This window comes from Salvia hispanica, chromosome 1 (genome assembly GCF_029641045.1).
Source record: "Salvia hispanica isolate PSC_SH4W2 chromosome 1, Shi_PSC_v1, whole genome shotgun sequence".
Lineage (NCBI taxonomy): Eukaryota > Viridiplantae > Streptophyta > Magnoliopsida > Lamiales > Lamiaceae > Salvia > Salvia hispanica.
The window spans coordinates 26698640-26720175 of NC_142692.1; the positions used below are offsets into that span (position 1 = coordinate 26698640).

The 21536-nt window shown below is 37.0% G+C and overlaps 4 protein-coding genes across 5 annotated transcripts; 2 read left to right on the forward strand and 2 right to left on the reverse strand.

Moving 5' to 3' along the window:
• Positions 1-1119: 1119 nt before the first annotated feature.
• LOC125223442 (zeta-carotene desaturase, chloroplastic/chromoplastic-like) lies at positions 1120-5990 on the reverse strand. Its single transcript, XM_048126593.1, has 14 exons — positions 5567-5990; positions 5167-5291; positions 4921-5055; positions 4677-4749; positions 4481-4554; positions 4084-4188; positions 3528-3772; positions 3351-3438; positions 2883-2925; positions 2640-2796; positions 2418-2546; positions 2237-2309; positions 1742-1906; positions 1120-1515 (listed from the first exon to the last, which is right to left on the reverse strand). The coding sequence occupies exons 1-14, from the start codon at positions 5715-5717 to the stop codon at positions 1360-1362; spliced, it is 1719 nt and encodes a 572-aa protein (XP_047982550.1). The 5' UTR covers positions 5718-5990; the 3' UTR covers positions 1120-1359.
• Positions 5991-6779: 789 nt separating this feature from the next.
• Positions 6780-7970, forward strand: LOC125217861 (late embryogenesis abundant protein 47-like). Its single transcript, XM_048119424.2, has 3 exons — positions 6780-6982; positions 7065-7331; positions 7485-7970. The coding sequence occupies exons 1-3, from the start codon at positions 6839-6841 to the stop codon at positions 7671-7673; spliced, it is 600 nt and encodes a 199-aa protein (XP_047975381.1). The 5' UTR covers positions 6780-6838; the 3' UTR covers positions 7674-7970.
• A 1987-nt stretch (positions 7971-9957) lies between these two features.
• LOC125218590 (myelin-associated oligodendrocyte basic protein) lies at positions 9958-13653 on the forward strand. Its single transcript, XM_048120287.2, has 6 exons — positions 9958-10665; positions 11528-11630; positions 11977-12032; positions 12421-12585; positions 13012-13125; positions 13205-13653. Exons 1-6 carry the CDS (start codon positions 10045-10047, stop codon positions 13295-13297), a joined length of 1152 nt encoding a protein of 383 aa, XP_047976244.1. The 5' UTR covers positions 9958-10044; the 3' UTR covers positions 13298-13653.
• A 337-nt stretch (positions 13654-13990) lies between these two features.
• Positions 13991-17292, reverse strand: LOC125218589 (large ribosomal subunit protein uL3). 2 transcript variants are annotated; one of them, XM_048120285.2, is made up of 6 exons: positions 17174-17292; positions 16078-16185; positions 15575-15685; positions 14996-15300; positions 14467-14876; positions 13991-14378 (listed from the first exon to the last, which is right to left on the reverse strand). In XM_048120285.2, the coding sequence occupies exons 2-6, from the start codon at positions 16160-16162 to the stop codon at positions 14120-14122; spliced, it is 1170 nt and encodes a 389-aa protein (XP_047976242.1). In that variant the 5' UTR covers positions 16163-16185; positions 17174-17292; the 3' UTR covers positions 13991-14119. The 2 variants fall into 2 exon arrangements, with proteins under 2 accessions (XP_047976242.1, XP_047976243.1); XM_048120286.2 differs by lacking the exon at positions 17174-17292 and adding an exon at positions 16319-17152.
• Positions 17293-21536: the final 4244 nt, after the last annotated feature.

Consider the following 21536-nt stretch of genomic DNA (forward strand, 5'->3'; position numbering starts at 1 on the left):
TTACCAATGTTTAGAAGACTGGGCTGGTCACGTACGAGCAAGTGTTATAGGTGGGGCTATGAATTTACGAGGACTGCACAACACATACGAGACCACAAGCCTAAAGGTACATGCCATGTGGCCATACGAAATTCAATAGAGAGTGAGGCACAGAGTTTCGTGTGGTTGGCTATCCAATCGCGCAATTCATGCTTACATACAAAATTATATTGAGTGAGGCTTTTAGGAGTTGCATGCTAGCGATTAACTATCTGATGTTAGTTCTAGTGTGTGATCCACAATCTAGATACTTTTAAGAGAGATTTTGGATTATAATAGTGTGTAAACCCATAAATAATTTAAAGAAGTGATCATTAACATATGACTGATTGCGGATGTTGTTTTTGAATAAGAGATTAGATAAAAAATGAACATTGTACAGAGGTAAGGTTATGGATGGCCTAAGACAATATATCAAAATGACATTTAATATCTTTCCCATCTACCTTGTGTATATTTAATATCCATCAATTTAAATTAAAAATAATATATACTCCTTTATTCCAAATTTATTACTATTAATCTCTAATTAGACTCAAATTTAATTAAAATAGACACATGTATCAAATTGTCACTTTTATAATAGCTGAAATTCGAAAAAACAATCCTTAGGATTCATACTAGCGCAACACAGCTGGGTGTTCGATTGGCATGGCCAAGTGAATGGATGGATCAACTCTTTATTCTTTCTATTAACTTTGATATTTTTTCCTTTTGTTTTCAATTTTCCTTTTACTTCTTATCAGTGAATTGAAGATGCGTCCTTAGTTTATAAAACGTCTACAATTAAAAGTAGTACCGAATTTACTTGGAAATACTAAAAATCAATAGTTTGTACATTTATAAATTAAATCTACCAGCAAGTGTTCTTGGATAAATTTCATTTGGTTCTTAATGTCTGAAATTTATAATCAGAATACGCACTAGTTATATTTTTTATTCACTAAGTGATTTTTGAACTTTTGGTCCTTTTATTTTCATTTTACATATATGGTTATTTTAAATAAAGGGTGTTCTAACTAACTCTATTGTTAATTCATTTTCAGAAACCCTCAATTGGAAAGACACGACAGGAACAAATAAATGGCAAAGAAGACGTATATATATTGAATTACAATGAGTTGTTTAAGGCAGACCATGTGGGATTTGCACAATGCCAGTTTTTAATTTGCTACAACATTGTACAACCTTGCCTTCTTCTACCTCAATTCCCCATTAAAATAAATAATAAAGCAGTTTAATTTATGGTGTATATTCTATTAGCAAGATAGTTCTGTATTTGCGACTCACAGCTCATTTTTTGGGGGGAGTTAATGGAATTCAGACAAATGTTAGCTCATCTGATGTTGCAGTTTCTTCGAATTCAGTGGCTGCAAGAGCCTTCCGTAGCACCACCAGCTCTTCTCCCGCATCGCATATGTAGGCAGACGCTTGCCTACCAGACAGTGTCGCTCCTTCCATGCTATCAATGTAATCCTGTTAGCCCCAAAATGCCACAATATGAGATCATAACATTTGGAATTGTAGACAAGGCAAGCAACTCAGATCTCGAATTAATAAAGTTCGTCCGAGCTTGTTCATCGAAAGCTTGAGTTCTACACTAGTTAGCTCTTGAGCAACCTCATTTGATGAACTAGCTTGAAAATACCAAATACCAAAAACGAATTGTAAAATCCATCAACACACAACGAAAGAGGCCGACCTGTTTAGTGTAGGAGCCAGCCAGGAAGAAGTTCTTGATTGGCGTCTTCTGGTCAGGTCTGAATGGATCTTTACCGGGGCCTTCTCGATACAAGGACTGTGCAATTTTGACAACGGACGACCAGGTGACCTCCAGACCTTGGGCAGATGGGAACAGGTCCAAAACCTGAGGTCAAGAAGTCAATATCAGCAGGGCCAACATGATAACAAATATAGGTGGTGGCTAACCAAAAAAATAAAATTAAAGCTATTAGAAACAAATGGGATATGCCATAAAGCATAAAAGACATTGTAGGCTAACAAGCCTCTAAGTAGAATCAGGGTTTTCCAGTATACTGCGAATCAACTAGTCAAATATGTGATTTTTTATTTGGAAGTGAAAATCATTACCAGAGGCTAAAATCATTTATAGCTTTTTTCCTCAATAGTCAAAGGTTTCATCCAGTCAACTAGTAGTGTTTCTCAGTTGAGCTGAGCAGTGGAAGTAAGGCCTTACCTGCTTTGATACTCTCTCTATGATTTCCTTGTTCGGTAGTGACATGTAAGGGTCTCCAGGAGTAAGTACACACCTATTAACAGACACAACGTAGTGACCAGGCAGAAACCATAAGAAAAAGATTAACTTGTTTACATTATTCCTGTGCTCAAAGAAGGAAACATAAACAGCATTTTCTTACTGAAGCAATGAGCCTTGGCCCTCAAGGTAATAATCTGCTGGTGAGGACAGTGCAAGGTCAGAAAAACACGAAAAATCTGCATCCGGAGTGTAAAGTAGGTTGTCCAGGCCTGCAGCTTCCCTCAATTGCCTGACCACCTAACCGTTAAATCAAATTGACAGAAAAATAGATGCTCTTTGAAGAAAAGAAACTAAGAATGTTGTAGAAGCAGCTAATGCTCACCTTGAACGTTCCAAGTCCTTTAGCTCCGTGACCCAGCCATTATATCGCAGTTGCACAGTGACAACGGGTACCCCCACAAGTTTATAAATATTGTCAAAGAATTTCGAGTCCCTCCAGCTTTGGGGAAGCAATCTTTTAATTCCGGGGACATCACAAGCTGCAATCACAAAAGTTTTTATGGAATTTATCCCTCAAGATGGAAAAAGAGAAAAGAGAGAGACTGGCAAGTCCATGCCCACTAACCTGCTACATAAGCATCGGCTTTTATGATTTGCTTTTGAGTAGCCTGCGTAATAATATACCAGTTAATTAATCCTCATACTGCAAGTACTAGAAACTTACAATGATATTGCATCACTACGTAAGGACACAACCCTAGGGTCATTAGTGTACAACATTCATGGTGATGCACGGAATGCCTATGCTGTGGTTCTGTATGATTACTAAGGTTTTCATAAAAATACAGTGGATATGAATATGAACATTAATAGCAACACATATGATGGCTTTCCTAATTTCATCTCAAAGGACAACTCAAGAACAGAAAATACACAATCTTAATAATAGCAACTTTTTTCATTTAAATGTATCATGGTGGGCAGAGGGTGCCATGCCATTGCTTGGTAACTGCACCCTTTATGGAGTCAGGAATCACTTAAACAAAAAGTTAGGACAGGTGAAAATAGGTCGTCTGAATATAGATGCATGAACCTTGGAAATGGCAAGCCCCTTTACATATACACTTCCATCAGCAGCTTTATCATAAAGGATTTCTCTGCATCCCCACCTCAAATGAAACCTGGGTAGCATACGGATAAAAGAAGTTAATCGATAAACCAACCCAAGAACACTGGGTACATATAACTACCAGCATATATTTGTGGTCACCTGCCACCCTTTTCCAGGATATAGTTTTTTATTGGACCACTCAAATAAACATCTGGAGAACCTTTAAGCATGCGAAGAAGGGAGGCCTCGGTTTTAGTAGCAAAAAGTGAAAATATAGTGAGCATACAGCGTGCGCTAATATTATCACAGTCGATGAATCCCAGGGCATAAGCCACAGGATCCCACATCCTCTGGATGCTCTTGCGGGTCCCTCCTTTAGAAATGAACCAGTCCGAGAAGCTTATCTGTTGTATTACATAGCAAAGCAATTACTAGAAGCCAATATATGAAAGAAAGGATAAACTTAATCTAGCAACTTAAAATTTAAAACTAAAGGATAAATAACCCTTTCAAATTCTGCTTCACTGAATCCAGAATGAGATAGGCTTATATTACCAAACAAATTATGTATTCAACTTAATCCCTCTGTTGTTCGTTTTTCAATCTCCCCAAAAAAAATTATCACTCCTGTGCTCCTACTTCTACTCTTGATATGCAACTTCCTCACACACTCCACCAAGAAAATAGGAGCCAGAGTAAGGGAGAGAACACAAACATTGTCTAGATCACGTATGTTTCGCATAGCTCCATCTGGATCAACAAGAGCCCTTACAACTGGACTAAGGGCGAGAGCCACTGCATTTCTTGCTTTATCATAAGGCTGCACATAAGAGGGGAAACACATTTCAGAGGTTTCTTCAACTTCTAAGAAAGCAAAATACAGAAACAACAGTCTTCTTTCTTATTCTACCTACTGTTTTCATGCTAGTTTCATGATGGAAATCTAGCTAAAATCTGAAAGTTCTTTTCACCAGGACAAGTGGGCAATGTGCAATGATCAAGGTAAAAAGAACCCAGATGAGATACCGGTACCACTATGCCACACAATCCTACACCATAATACTGTTCCTTCAGTGAAACAGATAGACATGTATTCAGCAAGCACTGGGTACCTCAAGCTGATTTGTTGTCAGGAATGCATTAATTCCATGAAGTGGTGCTCCAACTGGGAAGCGAAAATCCAGTTCTGCAATTTGAGATGAAACAAAACATGCAAAGTTTTATACAGTTACATGATCCTCCGATTGCAAGCCTGTTTAAGCCCAAAATATGAACTGTCTAATTGATTTTTAAGCATATTGATCATACCGCCAATTTCACCGCCTTTGTTGACAAAAGTGTGAGTATGATCCTTCACAAGCAAATTTTTCTCAGCTCCAACCTGTGAAAAATTGGTAACAAATAAGTAGATCATCACGTAGAAACATGATTATATGTAATTTCAGGAAGACTCACTTCACATATATTTAAACAGACTATGTCTAATTTAGCTCGTTACACGAGCAAATCAACACCTATGTTTTTCCAACAAGGAGGAGCAAGTTGAGTTTACCTTTTTCAATAAACGAAACAGATTATTGTAGCATCCGAAGAAAACATGCAGTCCCATTTCAATGTGATTCCCCTTCTTGTCTACAAAAGAACCAACTTTTCCACCAATGAAAGACCTCGAATCATATATATCCACCTGCATTTGTATCCATGCTCATCAAACAACACATAAAACTATATTCCCTAAAACAAAAGTATGCATACTAACAAAGTGAAGAGCATATCGGTTATCAAAGCAGCAATTTACCTCATGGCCTTGGTCCAAAAGCTCCACTGCAGTCGACATGCCAGCAAGCCCCGCACCAATAATCGCCACTTTTAGCTTAGGGCCGCGGTAATGCTCAGGTTCCGGTGGAAACAAACCTTTTGGAGCTGCAAGGCAAAGAATCCACGTTTATTTCTAAAAGGACAACTCTCCCCAAACTCCCCCAAAATTAGACAGTATGACAAGAACAAAAATAACAAAATAAATAAATACAGATAGGAAGAGAGAGGGGGGGTGGAGATTAGTTGCTTTTCAATTTAGAAATGAAAAATCCAATGGACTTAATCGAAAATGAATGACAAAAACTAGAATCAAGCAATTCCCATTGAAACCAATTGGCAAGAAGCAAAGCGATCGGGATGAGCAGCTGGATTTCACCTACCATTAGTCCTCATGTCGGAGACATTGGAGTCCAAATCAGAGCGGATTGTGAGCCTACGAAATCTGTTGAGCTGTTTGGAGGATGAGGCAATACGGAAATCGGGGCGGCTCCCATTTGCCGGAAGGCAAATAGAAGCGGAAGCAGCAGCCATGCAGCAACTGTTGTTTGAAGTTGAATTGAGTTGAGAAGAGATTAAGAAAAGGAAGAGGGGTGAAGGGATTAGGCAGTGGGTTATTTATTGGGGGTATCTGAGAGAAGTAGATGCTGACGATGATGAAATTTGTCTTGATTCCAAACCCTTCCGCATTTTTGAGCTCTGCTAATTTTCTTCTTGGAATTAAACCAAATCGCCGTTTATTTATTTCGATGGCTGAATTAGTTGCACGTCGTTTCCACTTTCCATTGCCAAAATACACAGTGCGCCCAATAGCGATGAACACATAATAAAGTATTTTATTTTATTGTGATGACCTTTTATTTCACAGCATTTGCGCATCATAAATTTGCCGCAAATATTTAAGATCCTACTAGTACTTACTACCTCCATATAAAAAAAATACTCCTACCCATACAGAAATAGTATTTGCTAATACATAAACACTAATTTTGATAGATAATCTAAAATAGAAAAATATACTTTTTCCATCCGTCCTTAAATAAGAGTCACGTTTCTTTCCGCTATGGATTTTAAGAAATGTTAAAAAATATAGATTGAAGAAAGTTAGTAGAATATGAGTGTCCCTTATATATATTAGTAGTTAAATAATATGTGAGTGGATTGAGTTAAACCTCTTTGCCTTTTATTATAATTATGAACCGGGATTCCTATTATGGACAGACCAAAATAGGAAACGAGACTCGTATTCGCGAACATAGGGAGTAACTTGCATCGTCTATCTTAATCTTGAGACAATAGAAAAGACGAGTGAGACCATTGAATTGCATGTTAGAATATATGTTAGTGGAAAGAATGCTATATACATATGTATTGTACTATTTGCATGTATAGGTGACTTGGGGGAATTTATGTAGTTATAAATCTTCTCAAGACCAAGTCCTGAATTAAGATTATTAATTTCCACAGTATTTTTAGGCCCTACACTCTCTCCTTCATTTCCCACCAAAAATAAGTAAAATGCCTATTGATAGCGCATATATATCCATAGTGGCAGTTTCCCCACCTCAAATAAACATCCTATATAACCAACTTGAACAAGCTTAGTACATATATATCTCTTGAAATTGTAAATATAAAAAATTAAATTTGAAAAAATGGACCAAGAACAACCAATGAAGCATGTTCACGACACAGTTAGGGAATTAAATGCGCAAGAAGCGGCCAGCCATGACCAATCCACCACCCCTAATGCTCATACCAATGCGGTCGCTCACCAGAAAGATGCTGTCGGCGTTCAGGTACAAATTCAATCAATAAATGCAATATATTACTAGTATAACAAATTTGAATTGTTGATTAAACAATTTATTGATGAATTAGGGGATCCAATCAAGCCCACTAGTGTCACGGACGGATCAGCGAGGGGAAATCACCATCGGAGAAGCACTCGAAGCTACGGCTCTCACGGCGGGCCACCGCCCCGTCGACTACAGCGATGCCGCTGCCATACAGGCCGCGGAGGTCAGGGCAACCGGCCGTACCAACATCGTGCCAGGTGGCGTCGCTGCAGCGGCTCAATCCGCTGCCACTCGCAACGCTAGATTGCCTAATGATGAGGAGAAGACCAAACTCGGAGAAATTCTTTCGGTCTGTCCTCATCTCGTGTTTCACTATCATCAAATTAAATCAAATCAAATCAAATCGTGTCCATTGCATGGGTCCAAATTAATCAAATAAACACAATATCATGTTTAAATAAAACTATTACAACATTTATTATGAAAGTGCATAATTTTACAGGATGCAAGTTCAAAGCTACCTTCGGACAAGCCGGTGACGCGTAGAGATGCGGAGGGAGTGATCGGCGCTGAGCTGAGGAACGATCCAAACCTGTGCACCCGGCCGGGCGGTGTAGCGGCCTCCGTTGCAGCCGCGGCGAGGCTTAACCAGACAAATGCTTCTAATAATAATCAAAACAAAACCAACTAAACAAAACTTCTATTCTTTAGCCTTTTTTGCATTATTTTTGGTTATATATACTAACTCATTGTGTTGTCATTTGTTCAACTTAGAAATAAACTTATAAGTTTTCCAGGTCATCATTTACAAAGATCTTGTTTTCATTTAAGGGATTGTATATGTACATACACGTTATATTTGGAATTTGGCTTATTTTAATATAGTAGTACTCCATATATACACACCATCCTTGGCTTGTTCTTCCTCCTTTGTTCATCACTGTTTTGTAAGTTTTCTAATCGAACATCTTTTCTACGTATTGGCTAAGTGATTGTATTTATTAGTTAAATAAGATAAGAATTGTTTCTCTTCTACTTTGTATTGAGTGTTAACACAGACACAGAGTCAATTTGTCTTTTGCACTGCTTTTACCGATTGACAAAACCAGAATGTTGCATTTAGTTGATCTTTTAAAATCGGTGACTAATAAGATGCTACATATTTTGAAAGAAAATGAGAATTTCTTGAGAAATTATATTACTACTAGTTGGTATATAGTGTACATCTCATTATAATCGACATCAGTGATCTAGACATAAAAGCTAGTACTAGTATTTGATACATGTTCTTAAGTTCAAAACATGTTCCAGAAAAGAGGTTATGGAGTGGTTTATTTTCAATTCAAACGCTCAAAATATGTGTTTGTTTTCTTCATTTTCAAATGCTTCATCATTTCATAGAAAACCGACATGCAACCATTCATCTCTTGATAAATAAATCTCTATAAATACAAAAATATAACTCCATTCATGCAAACACAGAATATTTATTGCATGGCCATATTTACTAACCTAAATCTGGAATTAACAGAGTGCAAAGGCGGGTCAGTTAAGCAATATACCAACAATGCATATTATTACTATATCATTGCTAAACCAACCTACTATATTCACATTGACCAAAAATTAGAGTATATATTATGTTATTTAGTCTCTTGACATGTTCTAAAAGCACTGGAGCCTTGATCAGAAACCTCGTGTGGAAATATATATACTAGCAATATGCATAGGGTAGGGTCCTAACACTAGTTGAAGAGTTGACGGGAGAAGAGGAGACAATGCGATTATCGAAGCAGGGCGGTGACTAAGGTGGTGACGGCTGTTGACGGGTCTCGTTGGACTTCAACGAACGATTAGGGTGGTGATGAAGCTTCTTGGACATGTGTTGAGCAGCTCAACAGGAATGAGATAAATTAAAAAGATGTATACTATTCATATACATGATGAAAATGTAAATAAGAGAAGTTAAATGGGGATTATATGAATAATGAGTTGACGATGAATTCATTTTCTTGTCAAATAGGAGTATTTTCTTTTTCAGATATTTTATATTATGTTAATAATGAATTTGATGTGATAATAGTAGCAGCACAAGAGGAAGAGATGAGTAATCGGCACAGTAGGGGTTATCATTGTTCCGTTCGGGACATCGAATCGAGTGATTACTTTTGGTAGCTAGACAAGGTCATGAAAGACTCTATCGTGACTATTTTAATGAAATCATGTGTATCATGCAAATTTATTTGGTATAGATTTCCGAATATTCTATGAGATAGATCACAATACTAATTAGCTTCTTCAAAGATATACTCCTACTAGTCTACTACAACAATTATAGTACTAGAAGATGTAGGCTTCACAAAGATGTATATTGCCCTTTAGTTAAGTCTTTTGATTTGAATGTAAACTTCCAAACAATTTAGTATTCCTCCGTTCTACGCTTAATAAAGGCGTTTCATTTTCTACACTCGTTTTAATATTATTATTTTAAAACAAGTATAAAAAAATGAAATACCTCTATTAAGGTTGAACGGAGGGAGTATGTTGAAACTTGAATCAGAATTTTATATATTTTAATATTTTTTTCTTAATTATTAATGGAATTCATATAAACGCTTAAATGTGTCGGAGGTTGTTGAATGTGATTTCTGATTTTAACGGTTTGAAATAAGAAATTACTCCCTCCGTTCTTCTGTAGTAGAGACATTTTTTTTTCGCACATGATTTAATAAAAATTATTTTAAATGAGTTAAGTAAAAGAAGAATAAAGTAGAAATAAAAAGTAAAATAAAAAAAATAAAATAAGTACTAATTTTTTTCTAAAAAAGAAAGAAATCAGTCGGCCAGAATCACCTAAAAAGAGAAATGAATCAGGTAAATAATCAATTAATTGTGTTGATAAAGATTTGAGCAAGGAGGGTCCCAATTTCCCAATTAAGAATTTCCCACCATAATCAGTTTTCTGGTTACAATTGCACCCCTTGGCTTTCTGTATCTCAATCAATTATCATCGTAATCACATTCCCTCTCTATCTCTACCAATTACTGTTTCATTCATTCCCATGGCCTCTGCCCCAACCATTTTCCTGCAAGAACCCAGCTTTAAATGGAAACTCTCTCCTCAACTGCCCACCCTAAATCCATTCGCCCAAAATCACATCAAAATCCGCAAAAATTTGAAAAAACTCAGCATCAATTGCTTGTTCACCGGCGATTATTCTTCCACCGACCGACGCGTTAGCAGGAATGGATTCGCGGAGTTGGAAATCAAGCAAAACCCAGCTGAATTCGTGGCCGAAGCAATCAAGAGCATGCTCAAGGCGCTGCGGAAACCGGCGGCGGCTGCCGTGCTGGTGGGGCTGCTGCTGATGTACGATCCCAATTCGGCGCTGGCGGCCTCCGGTGGGCGGATGGGCGGGAGGTCGTTCTCCTCGTCGGCGCCGTCGCAGAGCTACAGCACGCCGCGGATGGGGGCGGGCTCGGGTTTCTCGTTTTCGGCGCCGTATTATGCGCCGTCGCCGTTTGGTGGGGTTTATGTGGGCCCCGCGGTTGGTGTTGGCTCCAGCTTTTCCCTTATTATGATCGCATTTGTTGCATTTGTGTTGGTGTCCGGTTTCTTGTCCGATGGCTCTCAGGGAAGTGTGCTCACAGCTACTGACAAAACTACTGTGCTCAAGCTGCAGGTATATATATGTATATACATAGGCTTGTATCACTTGATTTTACTGAGTTTTTATGGTATTTGTTGAGTTATTACTAGGTTTGTGGTGTCTAGAGTTCTTTCTTCTGGTTGTAGCTCCAAATTAGATATGTGATTTGGGTTTTGTGGAATGATTAAGGGTGAGTGGATCATGAGATGGTGTGTGAGGTTATGTTAATTGTGGTTGAAGTGTCTGTTGACCGCAATTCTCTGGATAAAATGAAATCCATTAAAAATAGTGTCTGGAAGTGGAATGTTCTGTGGACTGTGAATCACATATGGCGATGGGGTTTCATGTTTTTAGGTAACTGAGTGGTTGTATTATTGTTCGCTACTGCTGAGCTAGTTTACCATGTATATTTGGCTGCCTTTTCTGGAAAAGAAGCAGAAGATTGATTGTTCGCAGCCCATTAATGCGTAGAAAATTAGCAGAACATCCGCTAGTCTTTGATTTCGGTATAAATAGTTTCAGAAAATGAACCATAACATAATTTTCACCTTAGAGGAGTAACAGATTGAGTTTGAATCATCTGAGCCTATGATTTGTGTAATGACTTGGGTTTTAAGTGATTGTGATTGCTTTCTGAATTATGCTTTTGGCTCCCAATTTATATCCTGAACACTTAGATGAGTAATAGTCTTCATCAGGATTACTTTATACTAGTATATTAGTTTGTGCTTGTTTATAAGGTTCGATATTACCTTTTCCTGCCACAAAACAATTTAAAAGAAACACACTGTTGATAAAAACCTTTTTCTGAACAAGAATAACTGTTATCCTGTCTTGTATTTCCTCTATTCTTTGAGTTTCATTACAAGTTTACATGCCTTTGTGAATATTCAAGGTCGGACTGTTGGGCTTAGGAAGGTCACTCCAAAAGGATCTGAACCGGATTGCTGAAATTGCAGATACATCCACCTCTGAAGGTCTACACTATGTGTTGACAGGTAAGATGCCCCATCAGATTGTAGTTGAGTTTAATATGAAGAGTACTCCCGTGATCACTGACTGAAACTAAATTGAATATGATAATAATCCCTCTCTACATTGCATTTCTCTTGCCTAGCCTGTAGTTATCAAAGAGTGAAAAAAATGAAGGTACCAACTATTTTAGACCTCCACTAAGATTGTAATAGGTGGTAATACTCTTAATTCAACCAACCCGGTGAACATCGTAGGCCTCCCACTAAGATTTCTACCTAGTTTTTTCTTCATTCTTTCTTTCTTTTCTTTTTTATTTTTTTTGTGGGTGGTGAATGACCTCTGTTGCTTATGATCTATTTTTTGTTGCAGAGACAGTACTAGCTTTGCTTCGGCATCCTGATTATTGCATTTCTGGCTATTCATCTGTAAGTCGCACAATCCCCTGTTCTGTTAATCAATTGCATATTCTTTTTTGAACAATGGATCTTCGACATTACATGGTAACAATATTTGATTCATCTCTAAGCCGTTTTGACATTTTGTGATTCATCTACCAACAGTGTAGCCATATCTGATCCTATCCAAACATAAGTTTTCTTAAGTTAATCAGATAATCATAATATTTACATGTGGGTCCACAGCCTTGATGCTCGTAGACAGCTACACCTCAGTTACAGCTTTGTATTACTATGTGTATTCTCTATATCCATATCAAATCCACTGCTATTACATGTGGATGGAGGACAAGTTCTTCTGTTTTATGCATTGGACTATAATTATAGGACTCTTTTAAGTCGGCCTCCTAAAATGCAGGTTGATGTAAAGAGAAGCATGGAAGAAGGGGAAAAGAAATTCAACCAATTATCTATTGAGGAACGCGGCAAGTTTGACGAGGAGACACTTGTCAATGTCAACAACATTAAAAAGAAAAGCTCGACTGTCCTGCGAGCAGGTGGATTTAGCAATGAGTACATAGTTGTAAGGACTCCAAATCTCTGACTCGATACCATTACTCGCTAACTGGGTGGGTTTAGCTGATATATTATCAGCTTAATGTGTGAAGTTACATGCACACTTCAGTACATGGTTTTCTAAAGAACCTACTATTTTTTACTGTTCAATGGGGGTGTTATGCTAGAGAGTAAAGACTGTTTTTGACATCAATATATGCACTTCCTAGTGAAATACTTGCCTATATATCTCCACTAGTTTCCACAATGAAAACTGATCTTCGTGTGGCACTTAAATGTAAGGTCTGTCTGCTTGCCCAAGTAGGTACACCTTTTATGTATTTCCCAGTGAAAAATATTGTAGCGAGACTCAAGGTGGCCTGTGTCAAACCTTTTCCTGTTTCATGGCACATTTCGTCGTAACTAATTATGCATAACATTGGAAACATTTCAGATCACAATCTTGGTGGCTGCTGAAGGAGATCACAAGTTGCCGTCCATTAACAATAGCAAAGACTTGAAAGAAGCTCTGCAAAAGCTGGCATCTATTCCATCAAGTAGAACAATGGTATGTCACTCATTGCCTTGTTCTAAACTGCAACTTGTGCTTACTTTCCTTTGCCTAACTTGTATTCTGTTTTGACCAGGCTGTCGAGGTCCTCTGGACCCCCCAAAATGAAGACGACACTCTATCAGAACGAGAGCTGCTGGAAGACTACCCCTTGTTGCGGCCTCTTTAAGAGATGGAAACTATCCTGCATCTTCTTCCTTGTTACAAAGAGTCTAGTATCGAACTGCCTTAAATAAATGCTGCGCCTTTCGATCCAGAACAGGAGAGAGCTCGAGCAAGATGAAAAAGTTCAAACATGTATATATATGCTTGAAGCGAGCTTCTTGTGCAGCATTTTGGCCTCGAATGTTTTCCTTTAGTTCTTATAATTCTAATACAAATTCAGAAGCTTGTTGCCTGTAGTCCGGTATATCTTCTTGCACGGGCTCAAATCGGTTAAGTAGCTTCTTGTGTAGCATTTAGGCCTCGAATGTTTTCCTTTAGTTATTATAATTCTAATACAAATTCATAAGCTTGTTGCCTGTAGTTCAGTGTATCTTCTTGCACGGGCTCAAATCGGTTAAGTTAATTGAAGTATGAGAGAACTTCCACACGAGGATATGATCAATGCGCACGAATTAATGCTGATAACTTGGTTTTTTTTAAGGAAATCTTACAATGTTGATAACTTGGTGACAAATCTTACAAGTTGATAAAAGCCTACAGACTTTATCGTAATTATTATTATTGTTCTGAAAACACAACGGAAATGCGAAAATTAAGAAAATAAAGACTGAATTCTTCCTTATTAGTTTGTGGAAATAATTTTCTAATATAGATTTAAATATTAACAACATGAGTATAAGAACGGAAAAGTGCAAGATTAAACAAAACAGATGAGTTCTATTAAAATGCAACTAGATAAATTCCATATGTCAAAATTTCAAAAATCCAACAGGTGAAAGCAAATAAAGTAGAGTTCAATAAGGGGGTCCTTGACAAGAATGTTGAATCAAGCCTTGAGCTTGCCAAAGAGCTTGGCTTTCTCCTCTGTTGTCTGGAAGCGGCCATGACCGAATTTGGAGGACGTATCAATGAACTTGAGCTTAATCTCCTCCAAAGCAACCCTAGAAGTTTGTTTCAACAGTGACTGCCTCAAAGTGACAACACGCTTCTTTGGCCCAACACAGCCGCCTTTAATCAGGAGATAATCATCCTTCACCACACCATAGTGCGGAAACCCACCCATCGGTGTAATGTCCTTTTCAGTCCTACATTATCCACAACACATTACAATAAAATGAGAATTTGTTCATTCTGAATACATAAAACCAAGACCATGGAGGAGTAAATGCTGACCTGTCAAACTCAGTCATGGCAGAATGAGACTCTTGACCAGCCTTTCCCAATTTGTAGATCTTCTTGTTCAGTTCTGTCCTGTGATGGTATCCATTTTGCCCAGCTCGAGCAACAGTAAACGATACCCTTGCAGGATGCCAAGCACCAATGCAAGCTACCTTACGAAGCCCACGGTGTGTCTTACGAGGAAGGCGGGTAACACCCCATCGGGTGACTACACCCTCATATCCTTTACCCTTCGTCACTCCAATGATGTCAATCATCTCATCTTTCTGGAAAACAGCATCAACAGGAACTTGCTTCTCAAAAAAGCTATATGCATAATCAACCTTTTTTGCAATATCACCGCCATTGACTTGAATCTCCATCACATGAGCTTTCTTCTGCTTAAGTCCTTTCATCTTTCGTATCTGGAATGCATCAAACACAGCAATTATAGACAGTGTAATCAAAGCTGGCAGTACAAAACCAACATAGAAGGTTGCATATGATCAGTTTTACATAAACTAAACAATGGCCAGGGAAAAACCTGTGTATGAACCAAAACCCGAATGACAGTGCAGTATTTCTTCATTTTATCCAATTGTGCCTGGATGTCCTTCTTGCCCTCTTCACTATCAAACTTCTTTGAATACTTTGTGAAAGCCTTCTTTTTCGAGTTGCACCAATTTTTATAAAACCTCCTCTTAACCTCCTCACTGAGATGTTGTGCCCACACAGTATTCAAGCAGCGGAGACCTCTTGGAGTTTTGACATATCCAACAACACCAACAACCACAATTGGTGGAGTTTCTATTATAGTAACAGCTTCACAAGTCTCTTTCTTGTGTAGTTCTGGTCCAGACAAAGAAATTGAAAATAAATTTTCATCACAAACAGAACCAACAAAAAAATAGAAATAATATATAAAAATAAAAGAATAAAATTCTGAACATAAAAGAATTAGTAATATGAAAAAGAAATTAAGAAGCTACAATTATTACTCAGCTATACAAGATAATTGCAAACTATATAAGCCAGAAGCTACCTAATAACTTCTAATGTAAATGACACAGCTATACAATGCATTATCAGCAATAAAAACAAGAAGAGCATAAATATTACTCACTTGATCCGGGCTTTTCAACTTCACGAACAATGTGTGTCATACCAGATTTGTATCCAAGGAAAGCAGTCAACCTGCATTCTTGTTTTGGATTGTCCTTAGGAAAGGCCTTCACTGTAGAAAGACATTTGAGAAAAGGGTATTAGAAAACTAGAAAAATATATTAAAAATGAAAGATATTGGAGTTAGAAAGAGATGATAAAAATTATTCAACTTAGAATTAATTTAAAAGAATGAATCATATGCCATGTTATAATTACATGTATAAATCACAACTTCAATCATAGATTCACAAGAGAGGATCAATTGTAGAAAGAAATTCCTTACAACCCAAAGTAAATGATAAACCATTGTCATCACAATATAACCATCTGAGAAGAAAGTGTGAAATTGTTTTTTAGCAAGAACAATGTGATACGCATGAGGTTTTTTGCGGCACTAATTATCCGTTACTAACCAAAGTATAGGCAACTAAGTTAGTGAGTTAACAATTAACAATTGCAGACCTTTTCCTCTGTGACGAGAGGCCCTTTTCCTTGGTAGAAACCCCAATGATCCATGTCTTGGATGCTCAAACTTTCTATGAGACATTGTTCCTTGAAATCAGTTAAAATCTGCAAAACTCATGCAACTTTAGCTCAGTCACAACAAACTATCATAACATAGACCAACACAACATCACTGCCACCAAGAACAAAATCAATCACCGAAAAGATTGTATACTTAATAAGAGAATTAACAATAAACCTGAGACAGCTTATTGTACTCTTGTATCCATGCAAAACGTACACACCGAAAATATCAGAATATCTACAAAGGAAAATGAACACAACACATAAAACAGAGAGTAGTTCTCTTTCACATAAGAAGGATAGAAACAGAGAACATTTATATTACACACCATGACTAAAGAACACTGGAGCGCTAAAGTTCCATGTGAATGACAAGAAATATTCCCAAACCAAAGGCCTATGGCAGTGATTAACCATGCCAAATCTCTTGCTCATGTGTATTTCTTCCCAAATATCCCAAAGTGAGGATATTGGCGAAACAGAGCTATTTTGAGACTCCAGCCTTGATTATACGATTAAGATTGGGAGTGCTATTCAGTCATCACATCAGAATTTAGCAACCACAGAACGTCCATCAGGATCATGATATATAAAATATTCAATCACTTTACAAACACTGTCAGGTAAGGGTAGATCTCAACAGAACAATTTGAGCAATCTACCATATCATATCGACACTTAACGAATTTCAACATACATCTATTCAACAGAAAACACTCAGACTAGCTGGGAACTGAAATCGCATCCAAAACATGTTTGACGTGGAATAAACGTAACAAATCTGCGGCGTAAATCAATGAAATAAAAGTGACCAGCACATGATTCAGTAGTAATCACGCAATTCATCCACATAAAAACATCGAAAATGGAAACTGATACAGAAATGTCAGCAGCATATAAAGCTATGGTAAAGAGAATTTAAATCACGCAATTCCTCCACATAAAAACATCGGAAATGAAAAGTGATAGAGAAATGCTAGCAATATGCACAGCTATGGCAAGGAGAATTTAGGGTGTATCCGAATGAAACCTTAGCGCCGCAGCTATAGTTTGTATTCTGTATACCGAAGCTGTATATTCGAGTTTCTTTTATAAAACTGTTGAGGTAAACGAACGGCGGAGATTCGCAGACACTATTCTGCTAGCCGTCTGATCAGATCTCGTTATGCCTAGGGTTTCTCGCGGACATTCGAGCCATAGGCCCATTTTATCTCCTCATTGGACATATATGGGCTTTTGAACAAGCTTGTCCTACTTATTCTCAATTCGGATCCTGTATTACATATAGCATTAGGATATCTATTTATATCTATCTATATCTATGCTAATATAAAATGCGACTTTTGGGCCATTTTGAATAGTCATTTTATACCCGGGATGTAAATGCAATTTAAAATATTATATCTTCCACTTTGGAAACTCATTAAATTTCGAAAGACAATTTGAAATTCACCCGACCGTTTCTATCTTCAAATATAAAAATTGATTATGAATTAATTGTCAAAATTATCCACTCTCTACAGTTGTAATGATCATTCATCTCAGGATCCAAAGCCTCTATTATAAGCATTTTTTGAAACTGTTATTGCATTTATAATTCAGCCATGCATATTTGTAACGGCCACTTATTAAGAATTTGTAATCATCCACAATTGTATATGGGCAACTATTTTTCTGACTTTAGTTTGAAATAATAAAGTTAAAACATATTTTATCCTATTCAAATGAAAAATATGAATACCAGTTATAAAATATAGCATTTTTATCCTATTATATGGTTGATGAAAATTGCATTTAGCGTGAATAAAATTGTACTAATTTTTGTAGCACTTGCATTTCATAGATGTAGTCAACGATAGTTCAATATAAATTTATTGCTACTAATCTTGCTACAATTCCATACATTTATGATAATTTGCGTTTCATAGATGTAGTCATTGATAATTCAATATAAATTTATTGCTACTAATCATGCTACAATTCCATACATTTATGATAATATTTCTTTTATTTTTTTGTCTATAAATATTTATCACTTGTTATCTTATACCTCACTTTCTCATTGCCTTTTCTATTGCATATTTTCAAAATGGTTCTATACCAAATTTGCATGCAAAAGAACAATTGATCATTTTTGTTCTAAGTAAGGTCACTAATGAATTTGCTTATTTAAAGGGGAAATCTATTGAGGATGTTCAGTAGCTTGAGGTAATTTTTACGTTTTTATTTGTTGATTTATTCTGCGATGATTTCTTTTGGAATATATTTTGTTCTATCTAAATATATCCATTTCTCTTTGAATAAAAATTGTTGGTTTTGAATAAAAATTGTTGGATATTTGTTCCAGGAAGGGTTGTATTGGATTTTTGGGAAGATTGAAACTGTAGAATGCCATTACAGAATGTGGTTCTATATGGTATGCAAAAGATCCGTTAAAAGGACGATGGAGGTTGAGAATATGTTGATTGATCGAATTTCCTTGCCAGGGTATGATATTTCTGACGGTATAATATCGTTTTATATGTTTCAATGTTTTGTAATTGTGAGTTATTTGTGTTCGTGTATTTTAATTGACGAAGCTTGGAGACAAACCAAATGTTGTCGGCTTAGAATGTGTTTGCCATGATTTAATATATGTGTTTTGCCGTTCCTTATCTTATTAGGATTTTTTGGTTATTTATATGAATCCAGTTAATACATTTGTATGCATATATAAAATGTGAATTATTTACTAGTTAGGAGAAATATAATATTATTAAATTGTGAAATTGGTGCATTACTTATTCATTAGATAGAAATGGTTGCTCATTCTATTTTCTAAAAGTTATTATACAGTATAATAGTTTATATAATTGAATTCTTAACTTTATTAAACATGTAACACCTAATACTCCTAATTTTATTTCCATTTTGGACTACCAAAATTGTTGTTTCAAAATTTATTTTGACTAATTTGTAGGGTAATATTATGAAAGTTGAAAAGTTTTAAAATTTCATATCATAAATGGAGGAAATTGAAAGATTTTAGAATAGCCCCCAATTCATTGTTTAGACTATAAATATGTGATAGTTGATAGTTTATAATTCACTCAATGTTTTATTTTTTGCAAAAAATATGCTTGATTTTAGGTATTCTTCTTAATTCTCAACCATATTATTTTTGCTTTTAGAATATATTTATACATTATTATTGTTATTATGACATAAGTCCATGTTCCCATCAAACAATTTTGTAAATTAGAATCAAATTTAAATATATGTGTTTATAACATGTACATTGTTAATATGTGTTTACTGTTGTTATATTTTGTTTAAAGTTTTTATATCGATGGAGGCAATCTGACATGATGGAGAAGCTGACACTGACACGAGACGATGAATGAAAGTGCTGGAGATTATGACTGAAAAAGGTGGGGCTATTGGAAGAGTACTTGGAATAGAAGAGAGGAGATGATAAGGCTAATTTCATGCATCGGTAATGTGCGAAAAATGTTATAATTTGCTGGGTCTAACACGTTTCCTAAGCCAGATGTGTGAAGAAAATCGCTAGATCAAGGAAGTACTGAAGGAGATGGTCTAGCGAAGGAAAGGAACGAAGTGAGCAGGATTTACAAGGAAAATTGGCGTGACAGAGGAGTCTACAGCTGAGGGCAACAAAGTCTTATCTATACCTCGCCGGGCCCACTCAAACGCCTATATATATAGAAGAGCATGCAACGCAAAAGGGAGATAGTTTTTTTTTACTCTTCTTAGCTCACACACTTTACACACACTTGGGAATGGATCTGGGGTGGTCGTGATCGGAAGGGTACTTTCTAGAAAATCGCGTGTTTGGCAACACCGTCCGAGTGAGGGCGAAGATACAATTACCTTTAATTTCAGTTGTTTTTGCTTGTTTCACCGTCGAACTTCACTTTTGGGAGCCGACCTTGATGTTGATGATGCTTAATTGTTTTACCGTTCGTGGATCTGCGTTTAGCGGTTAAATTTCAAGTCATTTTGCATAGATCTCTCTGCTGTTAGCTTATTTCTTCAATTGTTATGTCGATCTCTGTTTATTTTGATGTTGAGGTGTTTGATGTGGAATTTGGTGACAGATCTGTGGTTGTTTGAGTATTCGGAGTTCTTTTTTTTAAAAATCTGACGTGATGGAGAGTTTCTGCTGTTTGGAGTTCATGTCGGACGCTTGGATCCGGAGTGGATTTAGCGTCTGAGGTTGGATTTGACGTGTGGAAAGATAGTAGTTCGATAGATCTTGTTTTTTTTCTTCTTGGTTTCTATTTTACTTCGTCTAGGGTATGCAGATCTGTTAAGTTCTTCGTTTATTATGCATAAATTTGATTTCAAGTCAGTAGCTCTGTTTTTATTTTGCTCATGCTGCTTTTCTTAAGAAGTTTTACACAATTTTGGTTGTAGAAGACGATGTCACTGTCAGTCGGTATGAGAGTTAGTTATTCTGCCAACTTTTCAGTCGTATCTTGCTTTTTCAGACATGGTCCCCACAGTAGGTTTATTTCCTAGGTCTAGCTGTTAGTTTAAGAATTTTTAAAAGTTTCCAAGTCAAGTTAATTTTGATTTTCCTCAACCCAAGAAAATGCGTGGCAGCAGCCAACACCAAAAGCACTCCCAAATCCTTGAACATGAGTATTACGCATCCTTCTCTGTGGGATCGATCCCTACTTCCTATACTAGGTTTATTAAAGTGGTTGAGGGTTTTTTTGAAAGAAAAAGTGCTCTGTGTGTCCGACGACCGGGATTCCTCGCGACCCACGAGTTCCTAGACCGAGTGATCTAGTGGACTTGCTGGATCTAGGGAACCTGCTATTTCCTATTTGAACACGCGTAGACCAGAGAACCTTTCAAGTGGCGCCGTTGCCGGGGATGGATGGCGTTTGTTGTTATTTCATTTAAGGATTTGGTGTAAATATTTTAATTTCTGTTATTTCCTTTTCCCTTGACAGTTTATGAGAGCAGGCTTCCAATCTGGAAGTTGGGCAAGCTCATTTGGATCAGGGAGTGGCCAGTACGAGTGGCGAGTCAAGGAATCTACATCTACCATCACCACTAGATCAGGATTGAGAACGGAGGATCCATTCCCGTTCGAGTCAGAGAGTGAAAAGGAGTGGAATTCGTCGACCGAGGAGAACCCAGGATCGTCAACAGAACCAGAGCATTCCGAGACCGAGGAGGAGGAAGACCCGAATATGGCCCATCTAGTAGATCCCGATCCGGAGATAGGGTCGCTCACCGCTCATCTTGACGGTGAACCCGCTCACGCTATAGTCTCGAACCCACGCCGGAGGTCAATCGACATCAAAACAAATGTGCTCGGAGTTCTGCCCACGTTCTCTGGACGAAGGAACGAATGCCCTTATGAGTTTTTAAATGAATTC